This window comes from Ranitomeya imitator, chromosome 2 (genome assembly GCF_032444005.1).
Source record: "Ranitomeya imitator isolate aRanImi1 chromosome 2, aRanImi1.pri, whole genome shotgun sequence".
In the NCBI taxonomy this organism is placed as follows: Eukaryota; Metazoa; Chordata; class Amphibia; order Anura; family Dendrobatidae; genus Ranitomeya; species Ranitomeya imitator.
The window spans coordinates 434,242,202-434,259,286 of NC_091283.1; the positions used below are offsets into that span (position 1 = coordinate 434,242,202).

Consider the following 17,085-nt stretch of genomic DNA (forward strand, 5'->3'; position numbering starts at 1 on the left):
TGGAGTAATACCTTGTTTATTAAAACCTGTTAACCCTTGATCTGCCTCCTGTCCGTCACTGCATCCCGCTATCTGCTTACACTATCACGGAGCCGTAGACTTGCATTGGCGAGTTTGGTCCACACACAGACACTAGCAGCCCCCTGCGGCAGGTAAAGCGTTAAATGTCGACTAGTTGGGGGGCTGACCTCTTGCCCTCCGCCAGGTCCTGCAGGTGTCGGCAGCACTGACCTGTCACTGACCCCGGCGCTGCAGGTAGTAACCCGTGCAGTGCCGGCCGGCGGCGGCGGCGGCGGCAGTGGCCGGCAGGGGAGCTGCGTACCTCTGTCCCCTCCCTGCCATCAGTCGGGGAGGAGTTTGGGAATGTTCAGTTTGTTCAGTAGATGGATGATCGCCTCCCCCGCCGCCTGTGCTGCTTGCAGCATGTGTGATTGAAGAGGCTCCGGTGCCGCCTGCCTCTGCCCATCTCGCTCACTCCGGGCTGCCATCTGACAGCCGCCGCCGTGCCCCTGCCCGCTAGCGCTCTCTTGTATCACCCCCGGTCGGATGATTACCGAGGAGGCTGCAGATCGCCACCGGCCGCCGACACTTCTGCCTCCCGTTTATTTCTCATGGTTTCTCGCCATTGACTTGTGACCTGGATTAAGAAGAAGGAGGAGAGAGAGAGATGCCCAGGAGGAAGCAGCAGGCACCAAAACGGGCAGCAGGTAAGCACTGGCAGCAATCTGGTCAGATGTCACCCCCTCCCCCTCCTGCAACTTTCTCCTTCCACTTTGTAACTTTACATGTGCTGGTGCCCACCCTGCCATGCCGCCGCCTGGGCACTGCCAGCTGCACTCTTCTCCTTTTCCCACATTTCTTCCTCTGTCCTGTGCACAAGTTGCTTGTTCCCTGCCAGCCGCACCCTCTGGTGGAGCCCGGGCTTCCCAGATGATTGCCATCTTGGATGTGACACATGATTGATCGCCCGTCATGTGATCGCCTTTGATCTCTTTATTCTTTGATGGCTATCAATAAATCATTCGCCATGGTAACTGGTGGCGGAGGGAGCTGGTGACGCACACGCTGCCCCCTGGGTCCTGTTACCCACCTTTCCCCCATATGTCGAGGGTGTCTTTTTTTTGTTTTTGAGATTGTTAAAATTAATAATTTTGATAAATCGTGTGATTTTTTTTTTTTTTTTTTTTTTTAAATGTTTTTGGTGGACTGAGACCGTCCCGTCCTTGTGAGGCTCAGGCCTGGTCAGCTATGGGAATTCGCCTTCTGCCATCACGGGTTTGGGTTCTCTCGAGGACCCGGCGCAGATTTCAAAGGGGGGCAATTCCAAGGGGGGGGGGGGAATGAGTTATGAGGGGTTAATAAAAGCAGGGACGATTCTGTAAAAACGTTGACGTTTACGAGATACGGCGACCATGTAGTAAAGTTTCTGGTGCCCCCTTCATTCGCACTGTGCCAGCTACAAGATGTTAGGGGCGTCTCGGAAAGTTTTTGGCTGGTGGTACAAGTTTGTCTCAGCTGATTGTCGTACCCACAATGGGGTTTATTGATTGTTTTGTACCTCTCGGTGAAGAAAATGCTCATGGGCAGGAGACATGGCCGCCTTGTTAATTGCTTAATACAATGTGCGTTCCCCGTGTCGTTGCCTCATTCAGTCAGGGTAATGGTGGCTTGGTAGAGGTGGGGGGCTGTAGACTCCTGGTCATCTCAGGACAGAGCTTGGTAACTTCTAGATTTGTTTTTCCTATATTTTGGCTACTTTGCCCCTCCGGTCTGTGCTTTTCCGGTCCGTGCCCTCCAGTCTGTGCCCTCCAGTCTGTGCCCTCCGTGAGCTTGGCGTGTTCTATAACCCTCCGCACACAAAAAGAAAGCACAATAGAGGATCGGCCGGCCACCGCAGCTCTTGACCCCTGTGGGGGGATTTTTCAGCCATTTTTTTGGAAGGTCTATTACTATGAATTTTGTTTTGTATTCAGGAGGGGATAAAAAACTTTAAAACTAAAGAGAGAGGGCAAAAACACAAAAGAAAAGAGGAACGAAGGTTAATTGGGCGCTAGAGTCACAAAGTCGGTCACATCTAAAATTCCTGGAGCAGAAGGGACGAGTTTGCCATTTGATTAATGAGTAATGGAAAGGTTTCCAGCAAGAAGTGAGGAGGCGATGTCGCCGCGCTCTGGGGCGGCCAGGACATCATACACATCGAGGGGGCGTCCGCAGCTTGCCCCTCGTTCATTATATTTTTTATTATTTTTTTTTATGGTCTAGATACGTTACCTTTAATTGGTTAATATGAAGCGTTCCCTTGTCGAAGCCGCCGCTTCTCCTGAGTCTCGATGATCCCTGTTTTCGGTGACGTAAGGACGACCTAAAGCCTATAATTTCAGGATTACACAAACGCATGCAAATATATTCACGCGGTGGGCTCGTTTTATTCCGCTGAAGTAAATTGATGCAAACACCATACAGCTAAAATCGCCGTTCGCACGCTGTGAATATTTTATGAGCGATTTCCAAGAAAAGGGTAGGGGAAGGGGGTGGTTGGTGGACAACTTTATGTCCGGGGGAGAGTTCTGCATTAACCCCATCTTTCTGAGGGTCCGGCGTCCTTTTCCGCGTCCTGTTCTGCATACATCCGGTGGCTGCACACGGAGATGATGATGGAGTTCATCCACGCTACCTGCAACGTGCTCTTCGTACGACTGTGTGCAGGTTATTTAAGCAGCGGAATGTACAGTTTTATTTATGGGGTGGGAGAGGAGGCAATGGACCCCAGTAATTTTCTTAAAGCGATTTGTTAGAGACGAAGATTCGTCTTGCTGTAAACATTAAATTCCAACCATCTCGTGAATTCGTTGTATATTGCCATTACTGGGTAAGAAGCCCCCCTTCCCAGATATTCCACATTATTAATCCTGCCTTATATCTGTTGTACGAACCCCCACATCTCCTCTGTATTACACAATATTAACACTATATTGCAATTACACTAGTAGAATAATTTTCCGGTTAGGATTTGCGCTTTTACTCTTCGTTTCGCCCCATTTCTGTGCTCTTGTGACCAATGGTCAGTTCGTTGAATGTTAGACTGTATTTGGGGCAAACGTAGCGTAATCCTAGGCCTGGCTCAAGTGAACTACAACTGGTGGCGTGTGATCGTCGCGAATCAGTTATCAAGATGGCGCACGACCATTTCATTAACCAGTCCACTAATTTACCGAATAAAGACGGCCATTTTTACCATAAGAGATTATAATTTAACCAGTCTATCTATATTGGGACTTGCGGTGTGTCCAGTGCACGGCAGCAGCTCTGTAATTACGTGACTTGACTCCCCTGACTGGAAATTTTGTGGATAAATCACTGGGGTCTACATACAATGGAACCAGGGTAAAATTGGATACTGATTTCGTAATTTTTTTCCTCACAAACTTGTTTATGAGGGACAGTAAGCCCAGGGCTCCACACCTTTCCTCAGCGTTGTGCAAATTACCTCCAGATTTTCACCTTGGACTCAACAAAAGCCAATATGTATATATACACGGTGTATATATATATATATATATATATATATATATATATATATATATATATATATAAATTTTAAATATTTTTCTCTGAAGTACCCCCATCTTAAAAGAAGACATCGCTGCATCCCACCGATCCCCTAGACTATATTAGAGCGGGACGTTTCCTCCATGCGTTATGTACAATCTTTGTACAACTTGTCGGATTGTGGTGCAATTTGTGCAAGAAAAAAAAAGGTTCCCAAATTTTCACCACAAAAATATTGAACTGATAAAAGATGTTGAGGATGCAAATATTGTCAGATATTTGTAGCCTTTCGTCTCGTTATTGATGGAGTTTGTTAGTCTCTTTTCCGGTGGTGTTAATGTGGAGACCTCAGCGGTGGTCACAGGAAGTCCGTGCCCCCTCATTCTTATAACACTTTGTTATATGGAGGCCCTCTTATCTGTCCGGATCGGGGACCGGTATTCTTGGTTAACTGGAAGCCATTGATTATTTCTTAGGGAAGTCGAAGAGTGGGGGTGATTCTCCTTCCAATAAGTTACCCCCTTGTGTTCAATGGGGGTCACTCGGGGGAACTGTATCCACACATGATGCTAATCGTAAGTCAAGTGGCTGAATCTCGTCTGTGCGAGGCTGATTGAATGAGACAGCTGAGACGCAGATTTATTTTAAGTCATCTATTGATTTTCTTCATCTTTGGTATCGGGAGGCGAGTATTAACCCTCTTACTCAGATTATGAATTGTACGGCCGAACACTTTACAGAAGGAGAAAGGCCACTTACCATGGATTAGTAAATGATAGATGTCTAACCGTCCTCCTGAGATGCAGCTACCACCGAGACATTTTAATACAGTCCTGGTGCGCTCCTTTTGCTGGGAAAGGTAGTGGTAGGGGGGGGGGGTGAGCCATTACATACTATATGTGCCACACTCCACTGCATTTGCATGGAGAGGGTTAACGCAGAGATGGTAATACTGTACAATCCAAGAATCACTATACCACCAGATGAGGGTTCATGGACATTGTCAATACATATTACAGTACAGTATATATGTATAGTTATGCTCAAATTATACCTAAAAAATATTTATATATATATAATATATACACAAAAGTGTACATATTGCTACAGTAGCATATACATGCATGTGTGTCTGTGTATATATACATATATATATAATAATACGCTTTTCTTGTGTTTGTATATCAGCATACGAAGAATCGAATACCGGTATACAGTTTTACTAACATATATAGGCATGTGTATTATGTGTATATATTATATAATATCTTACATATGCACACATACGTAAATATGTTGGCATAGCAGTACGTACACTTTTCGTCATTCGCTGGCATAGGAAGAAATGTATACATACTGGTATACTAACATATATAAATATGTGTATATGTTTCTAGATGTGTGTATGTAATGTATAACATAAAACACTCGTAGGCAGAAGAAGACTTCTACCCTTATAGTTATACTCATATTATTGTATAGGTATGCACAAATGTCTATATATTCACAGGATGCACTGATTTAGATATCTAGAATGAGGGATGTACACCTATACTAATGTCCACAGACTCAACAGATATCAGTGTACACCTATATGTGTGCGCTGTACTTATAGAGAGATGTGCACACAGTTGTACCAGTGCATGATATGGCCACCGTATGTATAGAGACGTATACGTATAGCCATACCCCTCATTTATACATTTGAAGTAGACGTGTGTGTTTATATGCTGCAAGTAGCTATATTATGTGTTAATATAATTATATGTCCACTACTTACTGCGCTGTTCTTTTATTTGTGTGTGTGTATGTGTATATATATATATATATACAATATATATATATATATATATATACGGTAAGTAGTGGACATAAAGTTATATTAACACTTAACATAGCAACATACAGGTGTGCTATATATATAATAAAATGTATATGTGTGCATGTGTATAGATGCCGGTGTGTGTGTGTATATATATATATACAGTATACATACACACGCATTCATTTTCTGCGACATATTCTTACAAATAAAAATTAAAGGAAAATGCAAAGGGTTTTTGTTCTTTATCATTTCTGTAATAATCTGAAATCCACGTTGATGAAATTGTTGCTGAATATCCACACGTTGTAATTCTATTGATATTTTGGTACTTGAACCGGATAAAGCCTCCCATCCTGCCCCCCGAATGTTAGAAGGGGGGGGAGGGAACCTTTTGTGCGGTAACGATTATATCCAGAAGATGTGCAGCACTAACGAGCTGGAATCATTCCCCCCCCCCCCCCCCACCATAGCATCCAGTGGTAGATGCGGCTCCCCACTCCGCTGTACAGGATCGTTCCCTGCCTTGGACATGCGCCCGACATCCCACTGGTATCACGCAGGGACCGATTGCGTCACAACGAGGGTGCAAGAAGAAGAAAAAAAACTAAACAACAACAAAAAAAAAAAAAACGGATGAGAGAAGATAAATACCTGACTTCAAAAATAACTTCATCTGTCGCTGCTAATGGCTTCTCGGTGCCGACTCTCACCGCTCGCTATTAATTTATGCGGAGTTTGTTTGCCAGTAACCTTGGTGTTTAGAATCAGTTTTAAATTTTCCACCTGAGAGAATTGATGGGCGAAGAAATTCTGTGTTTAGACGAGAACGGATTTATGACAGAAATAGTGTATCAGAAAGTAACAATTTAGAGAGGAGGGGGCGACGCGTTTTATAATCGGCACAGGAAATCACAGGGCCGAGACGCGGGAGGGTAGTGCCACAGCGTGCGGCCTGAGCATTACATGTAACCTGCAGTCCCGGATGTACAGTCACACCATAACCTGGTGCTCTGTGGAAACCACAGACCTGTTCGTCCTCTCTTATTTTCTCAGTTTTTAGGCTTTGATGATAAATTGCATTCAAATATATATATATATATATATATATATTTATACAGTATATATATAATGGTTTTGTTTTAGTATTAATTTTTTCCCCCCTATTAACTGCAGTGGAAAAGAAGTATATGTAAAAAACTGTTTTTCTGCAAAGCTCTTCTAGCGTGTTTGGATATTAATGTTTCATGGAGAGTTTCGTTGACCCCCAGTGTACGCTACCGCAGGGTGCATTTTTTTTTCATGCGGATTGGTAAAGTAAAAGACTTTCTGTAATAGTTTACAAAATCTCCCTTTTACACCCTGGAGAAAATCCACAGCGTAAATTGAGCGGCGCTGCAATTTTAAAATCCGCGGCATGTCAATTAGTGCTGTGGATGACAACACGGATTTTTACTCTGCAAACGCAAATTTTAGACCCCTTGTTTTTCTTTCCGCTGGGAGCATATTGTTCCTATTATTTCCTCCCGGCTCCATAATGTGTGACCTGATAATGAGTTTCTGTAAATTCTGCTCAGGAATCATCAGATAGAACTACCTGATCTTGTCTGAGCGTCACCAATTACCGTAAAAAAGGGGTGTAAATTGTCGATTTATAGATCTAACTCTTAATACCGAGGCCAGTCATACAAGATCATACCTGGAATCTTAGTTCCATTGATTGGGTTCATGCTTTAGGGTTTTTTTTTCATGCTTTAAAAAAATAAAATGCCCCCAGAAAAAAAGACATTTTAAATAAAATATTTTTTTTTTCAAAATTTGGAAAAAAAAAATTGCCAGATTCTAAGTCACATAAGAGATCAGTAAAAAAAAAAAAATTGCCATGACTTACGAGGACTGTGGATGACATAACCTGCTTTTTTGGAAATATCCAAATTTTATTCTTTGAATTTCATCAAGTGAGGGGCCCAGTTTGTGCTCAGCTTTAGGACTGTTATCGTATATCTGGTGCATTGGTCTGCGAGAGGAAGAGGACACAATTGGAACAATTTATGCTCACCTTTGGGACAGGCACCATATATTGGGTTCATTGTTCTCGGTTAGTAGCCATAGGGTTCTGTAGAAGACTTTGGTTGATGCATGTGTGCTCAGAGGTTGAGATTGCATGGAGGGATTGCGGACCAATTTCGAGCAAGTCAGGACAAAATCGGTTTTACTTGGTGCATAGGTCAGTCGATCTGTCAAAAAATTCACCAAATCTGTGAAAAAAATTCTTGGCCTTGCAACATTGGGTATGAATACGACACCACAATTATGGTCCTTGGTAAGGAATAGTAGACCGTGAGAAAATCCAGAAAATAAAGATTTTTGCTGGGATAGAAACAAAAAAAAGTTGTATGTGTATACACTACCTATGTTAGGCCTTCTAAAAATGCCCCAAATTTATCAGAACGGCTCATCCTGGGTGTATTGGCTGCTCCTTAGACACTTTACACCATCTATTGGTTAGTGTATTGTTCTTTTGTGCTCAATTTGCCCATTTGTTTGTATTTTAAGCCACACTCTTTCCCTCTAAACCACACCTACTTGTCAAAAAAGCAGAAACACAGCAGAGATAGGTCTAAAAATGCTTAATTTCTTGTCTGCGCAGGATGAAAACCTTTCCGGTGGACACACATGCAGGGCTCGTTACCGTTTATCAGCGCACTCCTGCGTCAGATACAGAGGGTCACTACGCGTTTTTGGCCTTGCCATATAAACAAATAATATTTCTATTGACAGTAAGCAGAAATTTCAAAAATGTTTAATGGTGGATTGAAACATAAATCATAAGGGTTTTTTTTCAGCATGGGAGGATTAAATTTAATCCCGTTATATGGATTTTTTTTTCCACCAGAATACCACTGTTTCATTATTTCTGGGGCCCAATCGCTGCCTATAAATATGGCCCGGTTTACTATTTGTCACCATGGCTCATAATCCTGATAATCTCCTTGTGTTAACGAGACTTTACCACCTTGACCTTGTCTTCTCTGAGCTGACATAACAGCCAGATGTCTGTAATCCGAGAGAAGAGACACCCACTGATAGTGGTAGAGCTTTGTCCTGATTTTACAGCTGCATCTGAGACCGGGGGTCCCGCAGGTAAAGCTAGCTGCAGACAAAACTATTGCCCACAAATGACCCCGTTTATTGCCAGGATATTTTCTTAAAGCCATGTACCCATGCCGCCCACTAACTAGAGGTTTCTAAAGAACTGAACTGGTTGAGACATTGGGAACATCTGAAGGCCTCATCGGTGCTGGATGACAATTGTGCCCAATCTGCAAATAGGACTTGGATTATTTTGCAGTTCAATGCTGGATCATCCGAATTATGGCAGATTACCCTTAGCTCCTTTGCTTTTCTACACTGCATATAATGAAATTCTTATGTTTGCTCTTGGGAAAGCGATACAGATGTGGCATGACAGTCGACAGCAATACATACAAATTTAATCTGTGTTTTTTACTGATAGAATATGATAGGTACGAGTTCTGTTGGGCGGGCTACTCAACATTTTTTTGTGGACCAAGTTTTCCGCGCAACATTGCGGAGACATGTCTGCGAAAAAAAATCGGACAGCACTTAGATGCTATCCAACTGCCATCCATTTTTCACAGACTACTAGATTAAAGTTAAACTTTTTCTTTTCTTTTCTCATCTGAGAAAAGCGGATGAAGCTCTGAAGAAAATCACTAATGAAACCTAGGACTGAATTTCTCGTGTGTGAAAAAAAAAAATGGACGTCGGAATGAGTCCTTAGGCCGAGTTTACAAGTCCCATCATCATCCATTCAAAATAGTTTGAAGTAAACAAACATACTGGATCAGTGTCAAACTGATGAAAAACGGATGCACTTTCTAACTGATCCTTCCACCTTGACTTCATTGACAAAAGGATCCAGCAGCAATCGGTTATTTTAGCCAGACACAAAAGTTTGAAACTGATAAAGTATTTTTGTTTCCTGGATCCATTTCAACTTGATAACTGGACATATGAACTTAATCTATTAGGCTTTGTTCACATGTCCAGTAATCATCAGTTAGAATAGATCCAGCAGCAATCTGTTGACAAAAGTTGTGCAGACAAAACTTTTGTCTGCCTTAAAAAAACTGATTTCAACTGGATCCGTTTTTTTTTTTTTTTTTACATTGAAGTCTAAGGAAAATAGATCTGTTAAATTGCCATTCGTTTTTCTCCCATTTGAAAAGGATCTGGTTGACACTTAGATCAGCTTCAAATAGATGATGATTATATGAAAGTTCACATGTTCAGTAGTATATGTTAAATGTTTAAGCAAAAAAAAAAGTATCCTTTTCAAATGGCTGAAAAACGGATGGCTATTTAATGGATCTGTTTTCCATAGACTTCAATGTTAAAAAAACAAACAAACAAAAAAAAACCCAGTTGAAATCTGTGTTTTTCAGCCAGACAAAAAAGTTGTTTGCACAACGTTTTTGTCAATTGATTGTTGCTGGATCCCTTCTAACGTATCATTACTGGACATCAGAATTTAGCGTTTCATATAGTAATGGTAATATATGCAGTATAGTGGATATTGGTCATACGTAAAGTATGCTCATTTTTTGGGATGCACATAATGGATAGTTAGTATTTTTGAATACTGATCTCGTCATTTTATCACATTGGACTTGATGATAATTCAGGATCTAAATGGATAAGGAATGGGGAAACTGGTGGGCTTTGTCAGGAACGCTGAAATTGTGATCTTCACAGTGGCTGGCAAGGGAATTGTGTACCGTGAAAGAGTGTGTTCTATTGTATGAGCAGCTTGTTGGCTCAGTGGTTAGCACTGTTGCTTTAAAGCGCTGGGGTTCTTCTGGGGTCAAATCCCACCAATGACAACATCTGCAAGGAGTTTGTATGTTCTCCCCATGTTTGCCTAAGCTTCCTCCAGGTTCTCCGGGTTCCTCCCATACTTTAAAGACATACTGTTGGGAATTTATATTGTAAACCCCAATGGGGAGAGTGATGATGTTTGTAAAGCGCGTTGGGATTAATGGCGCTATATAATTAAAGGGACTCTGTCACCTGAATTTGGCGGGCTCAGTTTACGGTCGGATGGGTGGTGTTTTCTGTTCTTTCATGCACCCCTTCCTTTCCCAGAACACAGCGAAATACTTCCGGGACATAGTGCGCCGGCGCATGCGCACTAATGCTTTTCGGCTTTGCCCGCAGTTGGGCAAAGCATACTGCATGTGCGCAAGGCAAGATTGCATTGCGCTCGCGTGTACTACGGAGGAAACCTAATCAAATTCAAGACAATATTGCGGCCAGCGGGAAAGGAAGGGGTGCATGAAAGAACAGAAAACACCGCCCATCGGACCATAAACAGAGCCCGCCAAATTCAGCTGACAGAGTCCCTTTAAGTATAATAAATAGTGCGCGTTCTGTATACAGCAGGTGCTTCATACACCTGAATGTAAGTTACCGGTAAATAAAAAAGGCATAAATAAGTAGTAGTCCTTACTAGGTTTGAGCGAAACGGATCGGACAAATTCAAAAGTCGCCGACTTTTGGCAAAGTCGGGTTTCATGAAACCCGACCCGATCCTAGTGTGGGATCGGCCATGCGGTCGGCGATCTTCGCGCCAAAGTCGCGTTTCGTATGACGCGTTTGGCGCCATTTTTTCAGCCAATGAAGGAGCGTGGGCAGAGTGATGACATAGGTCTTAGGGGCGTGGACGCCTATCGACATCTTGTCGCTTGTGTGCTGGTAGCGATTTGCAATGTGTAACACCAGCTTTTCTGTTCACGGGATGGGAGAGAGAGAGAGAGAGAGAGAGAGAGAGAAAAAAAAAGATAGATTTCCCATTGACTTTGCATTGGGTTTCGTGTTTCGGTCGATCCCCGACTTTTCACCATAATCGGCCGATTTCACTCGACCCGACTTTTGAGATAGTCGGGTTTCACGAAACCCGACTCGACCCTAAAAAAGTAAAAGTCGCTCAACCCTAGTCCTTACCATAGTAGCTCACAATCTATAAGGGCAGCACGGTGGCTCAGTGGATAGCACAGCAGCCTTGCAGCGCTGGAGTCCTGGGTTCAAACCCCACCAAGGACAACATCTGCATGCATCTGTGTTTGCGTGGGTTTCCTCCCACACTCCAAAGACATACTGATAGGGAATTTAGATTGTGAGCCCCAATGGGGACAGCGATGATAATGTGTGCAACCCGTAAAGCGCTGCGAAATATGGTAGCGCTATATATAAAAAAAAGTTTATTTATAAGAAATAAGGGAGAGATACAAGAGGTGGAGGATGAATAAGGGTCCCGACCATAGGAGCTTACAATCCACAAGGAATGGATACAAGAGGTGTAAGATCAGAAAGAGCCAAGTAAAGGCCCCCATACACATTTGAACCTGCTGACATCGACATTTTCGCCCAACAGTCTGTGTATGGGGGTGCCAGATGACTGATAGTCAGGGGAGTTGTTGATCGCACTTGTCCAATTTCGGACTGCCTATCGCATTGTTCTCCCAGAGATGAGCCGTCAGCCAATGTATCAGCCAGCGGCTTTCTCATGAAGAAAATGGGAGCGCTCTGCCAAATGAGTGTTCCTGCGTATGGGGAAGCTTGCTGAGGTTGAATGATCGTTTGGCTGACAGCCATCTAATGTGTATGGCCGACTTGAGAGTATTTTTCCAAAGATTACATAATTGTGGCTGTGTTTATCCTTTTTTACTTGAGGATCTAGCCTGATTATGATGGTGATCAGGAATAGTTGATACTTCTGTGGGATGCCTCTTTTTCTTGTGTTTGCCATTGAGGTGCTCTTCATTGTAACTTGTCTTGACCAGTCACCATTATCGTCAAGCTCTGGACTAATCAGTGCTGAAAGGTGTGGGATCAATCTTAAGACCATGTCAATCCTACAGCTTATGCAGAAGATTATGTTAAATGTTATGTGGACTACACCTCCCACTTATCAAACAACCAAGTTTCGAACGATGGCTGTAAATAGCCCAGTAATCTCACTTTATTCCACTAATGTTGAGCATACATGTAACGTGTGTATAAATCCAATGTCGCCCTGTCATATTGTCCAATATAATCTGGTTAGTGACTCTAGTTTTGAATGTTCAAAACTTTCATAACGAAAGCCTCAAGAGGTTGACCAAGAAAAAGAGAGAGGCTGTGTGGACTTGGAAGCCACATTGACTTTTTCTCGATTTTATAGAAAATTACGATAAATATATCTTTCTAATCTTGAGTGACTAATGTTATATAGCGGTAAGACTGGTAGCTTTAGAGGTTGTCCACTACTAGGATGACCCCTTCTTGATCAAAAAGTTTGACTCCCATAAAATAATAATGCTTATATTCACTTGCTGGCGCAGTTCCCGTGGAGTCTTCAGTCGCTCTCCCCGGGGCTCTCATGCGGTGTTGTGATGCCGGCGCCCAATCAGCGCTGGCATCACTGTTGTCCGTCTTTGGACAAATCGATCATGAAGAGGTAGTCCGGGCTGCAGCTGACCGCCTCTTCGTATTTGACTTGTCTGGGACAGTGACGCCGGTACTGATTGTGACACAACACCGTACAAGGCCCCGAGGAGAGCGACTGCTGCAGACACCGTTGTAACGGCTCTGGCATGGGAGGTGAGTATAGGCTTTATTATTTAATGAGGGCCAAGCGAGGGGTATGACAAGAAGTTGTCTTAAGTAGTGGACAACTGCTTTAAGAAAGGGTATACACAGATTGCTAATCAAAAGAGATAATTTGAGAAAAAGTCTGATTTATACCTGAGAAATGGGAATCGGTGTGGCATTAGTTTATTTAAATTAACACAGTGTTATTATTCTTAATTTACAATACCCATAGACCATTGCATGAGTCAGTGGTCAGTATAAAGATGTTTAGCAAACAGGTCCCAAGTGGTATGATTAGGTCACTCGTCATCCATGTGTCATGTGTGGTATCAAGGTGGAGACATGAGGTGGTGAGATAGGCCCTAATTAAGAATGGTAAAACTGCAGGCTTAATGGGTTTAATGAAGTCAGTCAGAATTACTTAACTGAATGCTGCTTGTCTCCCTCACCTACCCACACTCCGGGTAGACATTATCTTTGAAGGTGGCCTTTGTGTGGTGCCCATCGTTGTACCATGATAAAATAATTGTATGTCTTATAATCACGCGAAACTGCTCGTTTCCTTAAACAAACATACACTTATCATCAATTAAAAGATTTCACAACCAAAGCTCATAAAATGACGAAACAGCTCGTAAAATGTATCATGCTTCGTAAGGGCATGGTGCCGCTCCACTCCGGTTCCTATGCTGCTTTTGTAAACGTGTCTATAGTATTTACAAGATTTGGAATCATAGAAGGGAGAATATTTATTAGTATTTGTCAGTGTCTATTATTATATTATATAGGTTACTGGTATTTCACATCCTAGGTGATTAGAACCACTGTTATGTATAGTGACCGCCAACAAGCGGTAGCTTGGTAATAACATCCTCTTCATCCCTGTTCAAAATTCCCAGACAGGTGGAGTGAACTTCTCCAATAAGGGCAGCCACTGTTGATTGCTTGGAGCAATTATCTGCACAATTGACACTGTGGGAGGATTTTATTTTTGCAGACCTTTGTTCACAAAAAGATAATGTGACAATGAGAGGTTGTAAGCAGCACTAGTTATATCAAGCAAAGTCACTAGTTAACCCTTCAGATCTTAATCCTGGATTTTTGACCATTAATGTGGTTACTTTGGGTCATAGTTATTAGGTAGCCTAGATCATTAGGTGAAGTCCAGCTTTCTAACGAAATATTTACTCATATATCAATTTTGTGAAAATTTGTTCCAAACATTCGATTGGGGTTGTTTTGAAATATCTCGGACTGTCTTTGAATTTTCTGAAACAAGTCTGCCACATGTGAGTCTGTCCTAACTTTTAAGTCAATGTTGTGAATGGAGCTTTGTTTATTTTTTTGTTTTGTTTTTATTTTAGCATATAGGAGTTAATATAGTCAAATTATTAATTTCGTATTTTGAGGAAAATGCTGACAAAAATGGACATTTTAAGGGAGTTTTGTAATCCACGAGGCAATCCATCTGCAGTCACTCTATGTAGCTGTACAGTGACTAATCTTTGTACTGTGTAAGGAGCACACTGTCAGGGCAAATTGATGGTCACGACCAGGATATGACTTCATGTATGTGATTTGCATTTGATTTTATCAGTTGTCTTCTATTGGGAGAATTTCACATACATGTGGTCTCAAGACTAGTCGCACGGGGCCATATAAGGAAATTGTGATTGTGTACATTACGCACTGTCAAGATCCAGCAGTCTGTAGTCACACAGAGTGACTTCAGACTTTTGTTCTTAAAGGGGTTTTCCAGGACTTTAATTTTTATGGTCTATCAGATTAGGTAGTCAGTATCCGATCAAAGGGTGTCCGATACCTAGGCCGAATTAGCAAACCTTGGTTCACTTACTTGTGTATTCTCTTGGGTACTTCAGCTCAGCTCCCATTTATTTTAACAGGATCTGAGCTGGAGGGGGTGATGAGTGTCGGAGCACCATTGATGTGATATTGATAACCTATCCTAAGAATTTAATATCAATATCGATAAGTTCCAAACAACACCTATTAAAGGGTTATAAATGAGTGAATCAATGCTAATAGTAGCAAAAAGCTGATCCTCTACTTACAAACAACTACAGACCGGTCTCCAATCTCCCCTTCATCTCTAAACTCTTGGAGCGCCTAGTCTGCTCCCGCCATACCCATTACTTACCTCTCCATTCACTCCCTCCTAGACCCTTCACAGTCCGGCTTCCATCCCCTACACTCAACAGAAACTGCACTCAAAGTGACCAACGACCTCCAGACAGCAAAATGTAACGGTGACCACTCTCTGCTCATTCCTCTCAATTTTTCTGCAGCTTTCGACACTGTTGACCACCCTCTCTTAAGGTACCGTCACACTCAGCAACTTTCCAATGATCACAACCAGCGATACGACCTGGCCGTGATCGTTGGAAAGTCCTTGTGTGGTCGCTGGAGAGCTGTCACACAGACAGCTCTCCAGCGACCAACGATGCCGAAGTCCCCGGGTAACCAGGGTAAACATCGGGTTACTAAGCGCAGGGCCGCGCTTAGTAACCCGATGTTTACCCTGGTTACCATTGTAAATGTAAAAAAAAAAAAAAGCACTACATACTTACATTCCGGTGTCTGTCACGTCCCTCGCCGTCAGCTTCCCGCACTGACTGTGAGCGCCGGCCGGCCGTAAAGCAGAGGACGTCACCGCTGTTCTTTACGGCCGGCGCTCACAGTCAGTGCAGGAAGCTGAGGATGAGGGGCGTGACAGACACCGGAATGTAAGTATGTAGTGTTTTTTTTACATTTACAATGGTAACCAGGGTAAACATCGGGTTACTAAGCGCAGCCCTGCGCTTAATAACCCGATATTTACCCTGGTTACCAGTGAACACATCGCTGGATCGGCGTCACACGCCGATCCAGCGATGTCAGCGGGTGATCCAGCGACGAAATAAAGTTCTGGCCTTCTAGCTCCGACCAGCGATGCCACAGCAGGATCCTGATCGCTGCTGCGTGTCAAACACAACGATATCGCTATCCAGGACGCTGCAACGTCACGGATCGTTATCGTTGTAATGTTGTTCAGTGTGAAGGTACCCTTACTCTCTAAGCTGTCACTTGGCATTAAGGACACTGCTCTCTCCTGGTTCTCTTCCTACCTTTCTGACCGCTCCTTCAGTGTTCTGTTCTCTGGCTCCACTTCATCTCCTCTTCCTCTCACTGTCGGGGTACCTCAGGGTTCAGTCCTTGGCCCCCTTCTCTTCTCCCTCTACACGGCCCCAATTGGACAAACCATCAGCAGATTTGGCTTTCAGTACCATCTTTATGCCTATGACACAAAACTATACACGTCATCCTCTGACCTTACTCCTGTTGTACTACAGAACACCACTGACTGTCTGTCCGCAGTCTCTGACATCATGTCCGCTCTCTATCTGAAACTCAACCTCTCCAAAACTGAACTTCTGCTCCCACCATCTACTAACCTCCCTAAACCTGACATTTCCCTCTCCGTGGGTGGCACCATAATAACGCCCCGGCAGCAGGCACGCTGTCGGGGTGTTATGTTTAACTCCGATCTCTCCTTCACCTCCCATATACAATCTCTTGCCTGCTCGTGCCGCTTACACCTAAAGAACATCTCTAGAATCCGCCCTTTTCTCACTATAGAAACAAAAAAAAACCTCACTGTCGCCCTGATCCACTCCCGCCTGGACTATTGCAACTATTAGTTGGCCTCCCCCCTCACTCGACTTTCCCTTCTCCAGTCTATCCTTAATGCAGCAGCCAGGGTTGTCCATCTGTCTAATCGTTACTCAAACGTGTCCACTCTTCGCCAGTCATTACACTGGCTGCCCATTCATTACAGGATACAATTCAAAGTACTTGTTCTCACCCACAAAGTTCTTCACAGTGCAGCACCTCCTTACATCTCCTCCCTCATTTCTGTCTATCGGCCTAACCGACCTCTGCGCTCTGCAAATGACTTTCAACTAACCTCTGCACTAATCCGTACCTCCCACTCCCGACTCCAAGACTTCTCCCGTGCTGCGCCAATCCTCTCGAATGCTCTACCACAAGATATTAGGACC

At 43.3% G+C, this 17,085-nt stretch overlaps 1 protein-coding gene across 1 annotated transcript in view; it reads left to right on the forward strand.

Annotated features, from left to right (window-relative positions):
* The first annotated feature begins 369 nt into the window (after positions 1-369).
* Positions 370-17,085, forward strand: part of TSHZ2 (teashirt zinc finger homeobox 2) — a 189,601-nt gene continuing 172,885 nt past the window's right edge. The window contains exon 1 of the mRNA XM_069750896.1: positions 370-707. Coding sequence (XP_069606997.1) covers positions 668-707 — 40 coding nt within the window. The 5' untranslated portion in view covers positions 370-667. The remainder of the gene's footprint in view (positions 708-17,085) is intronic.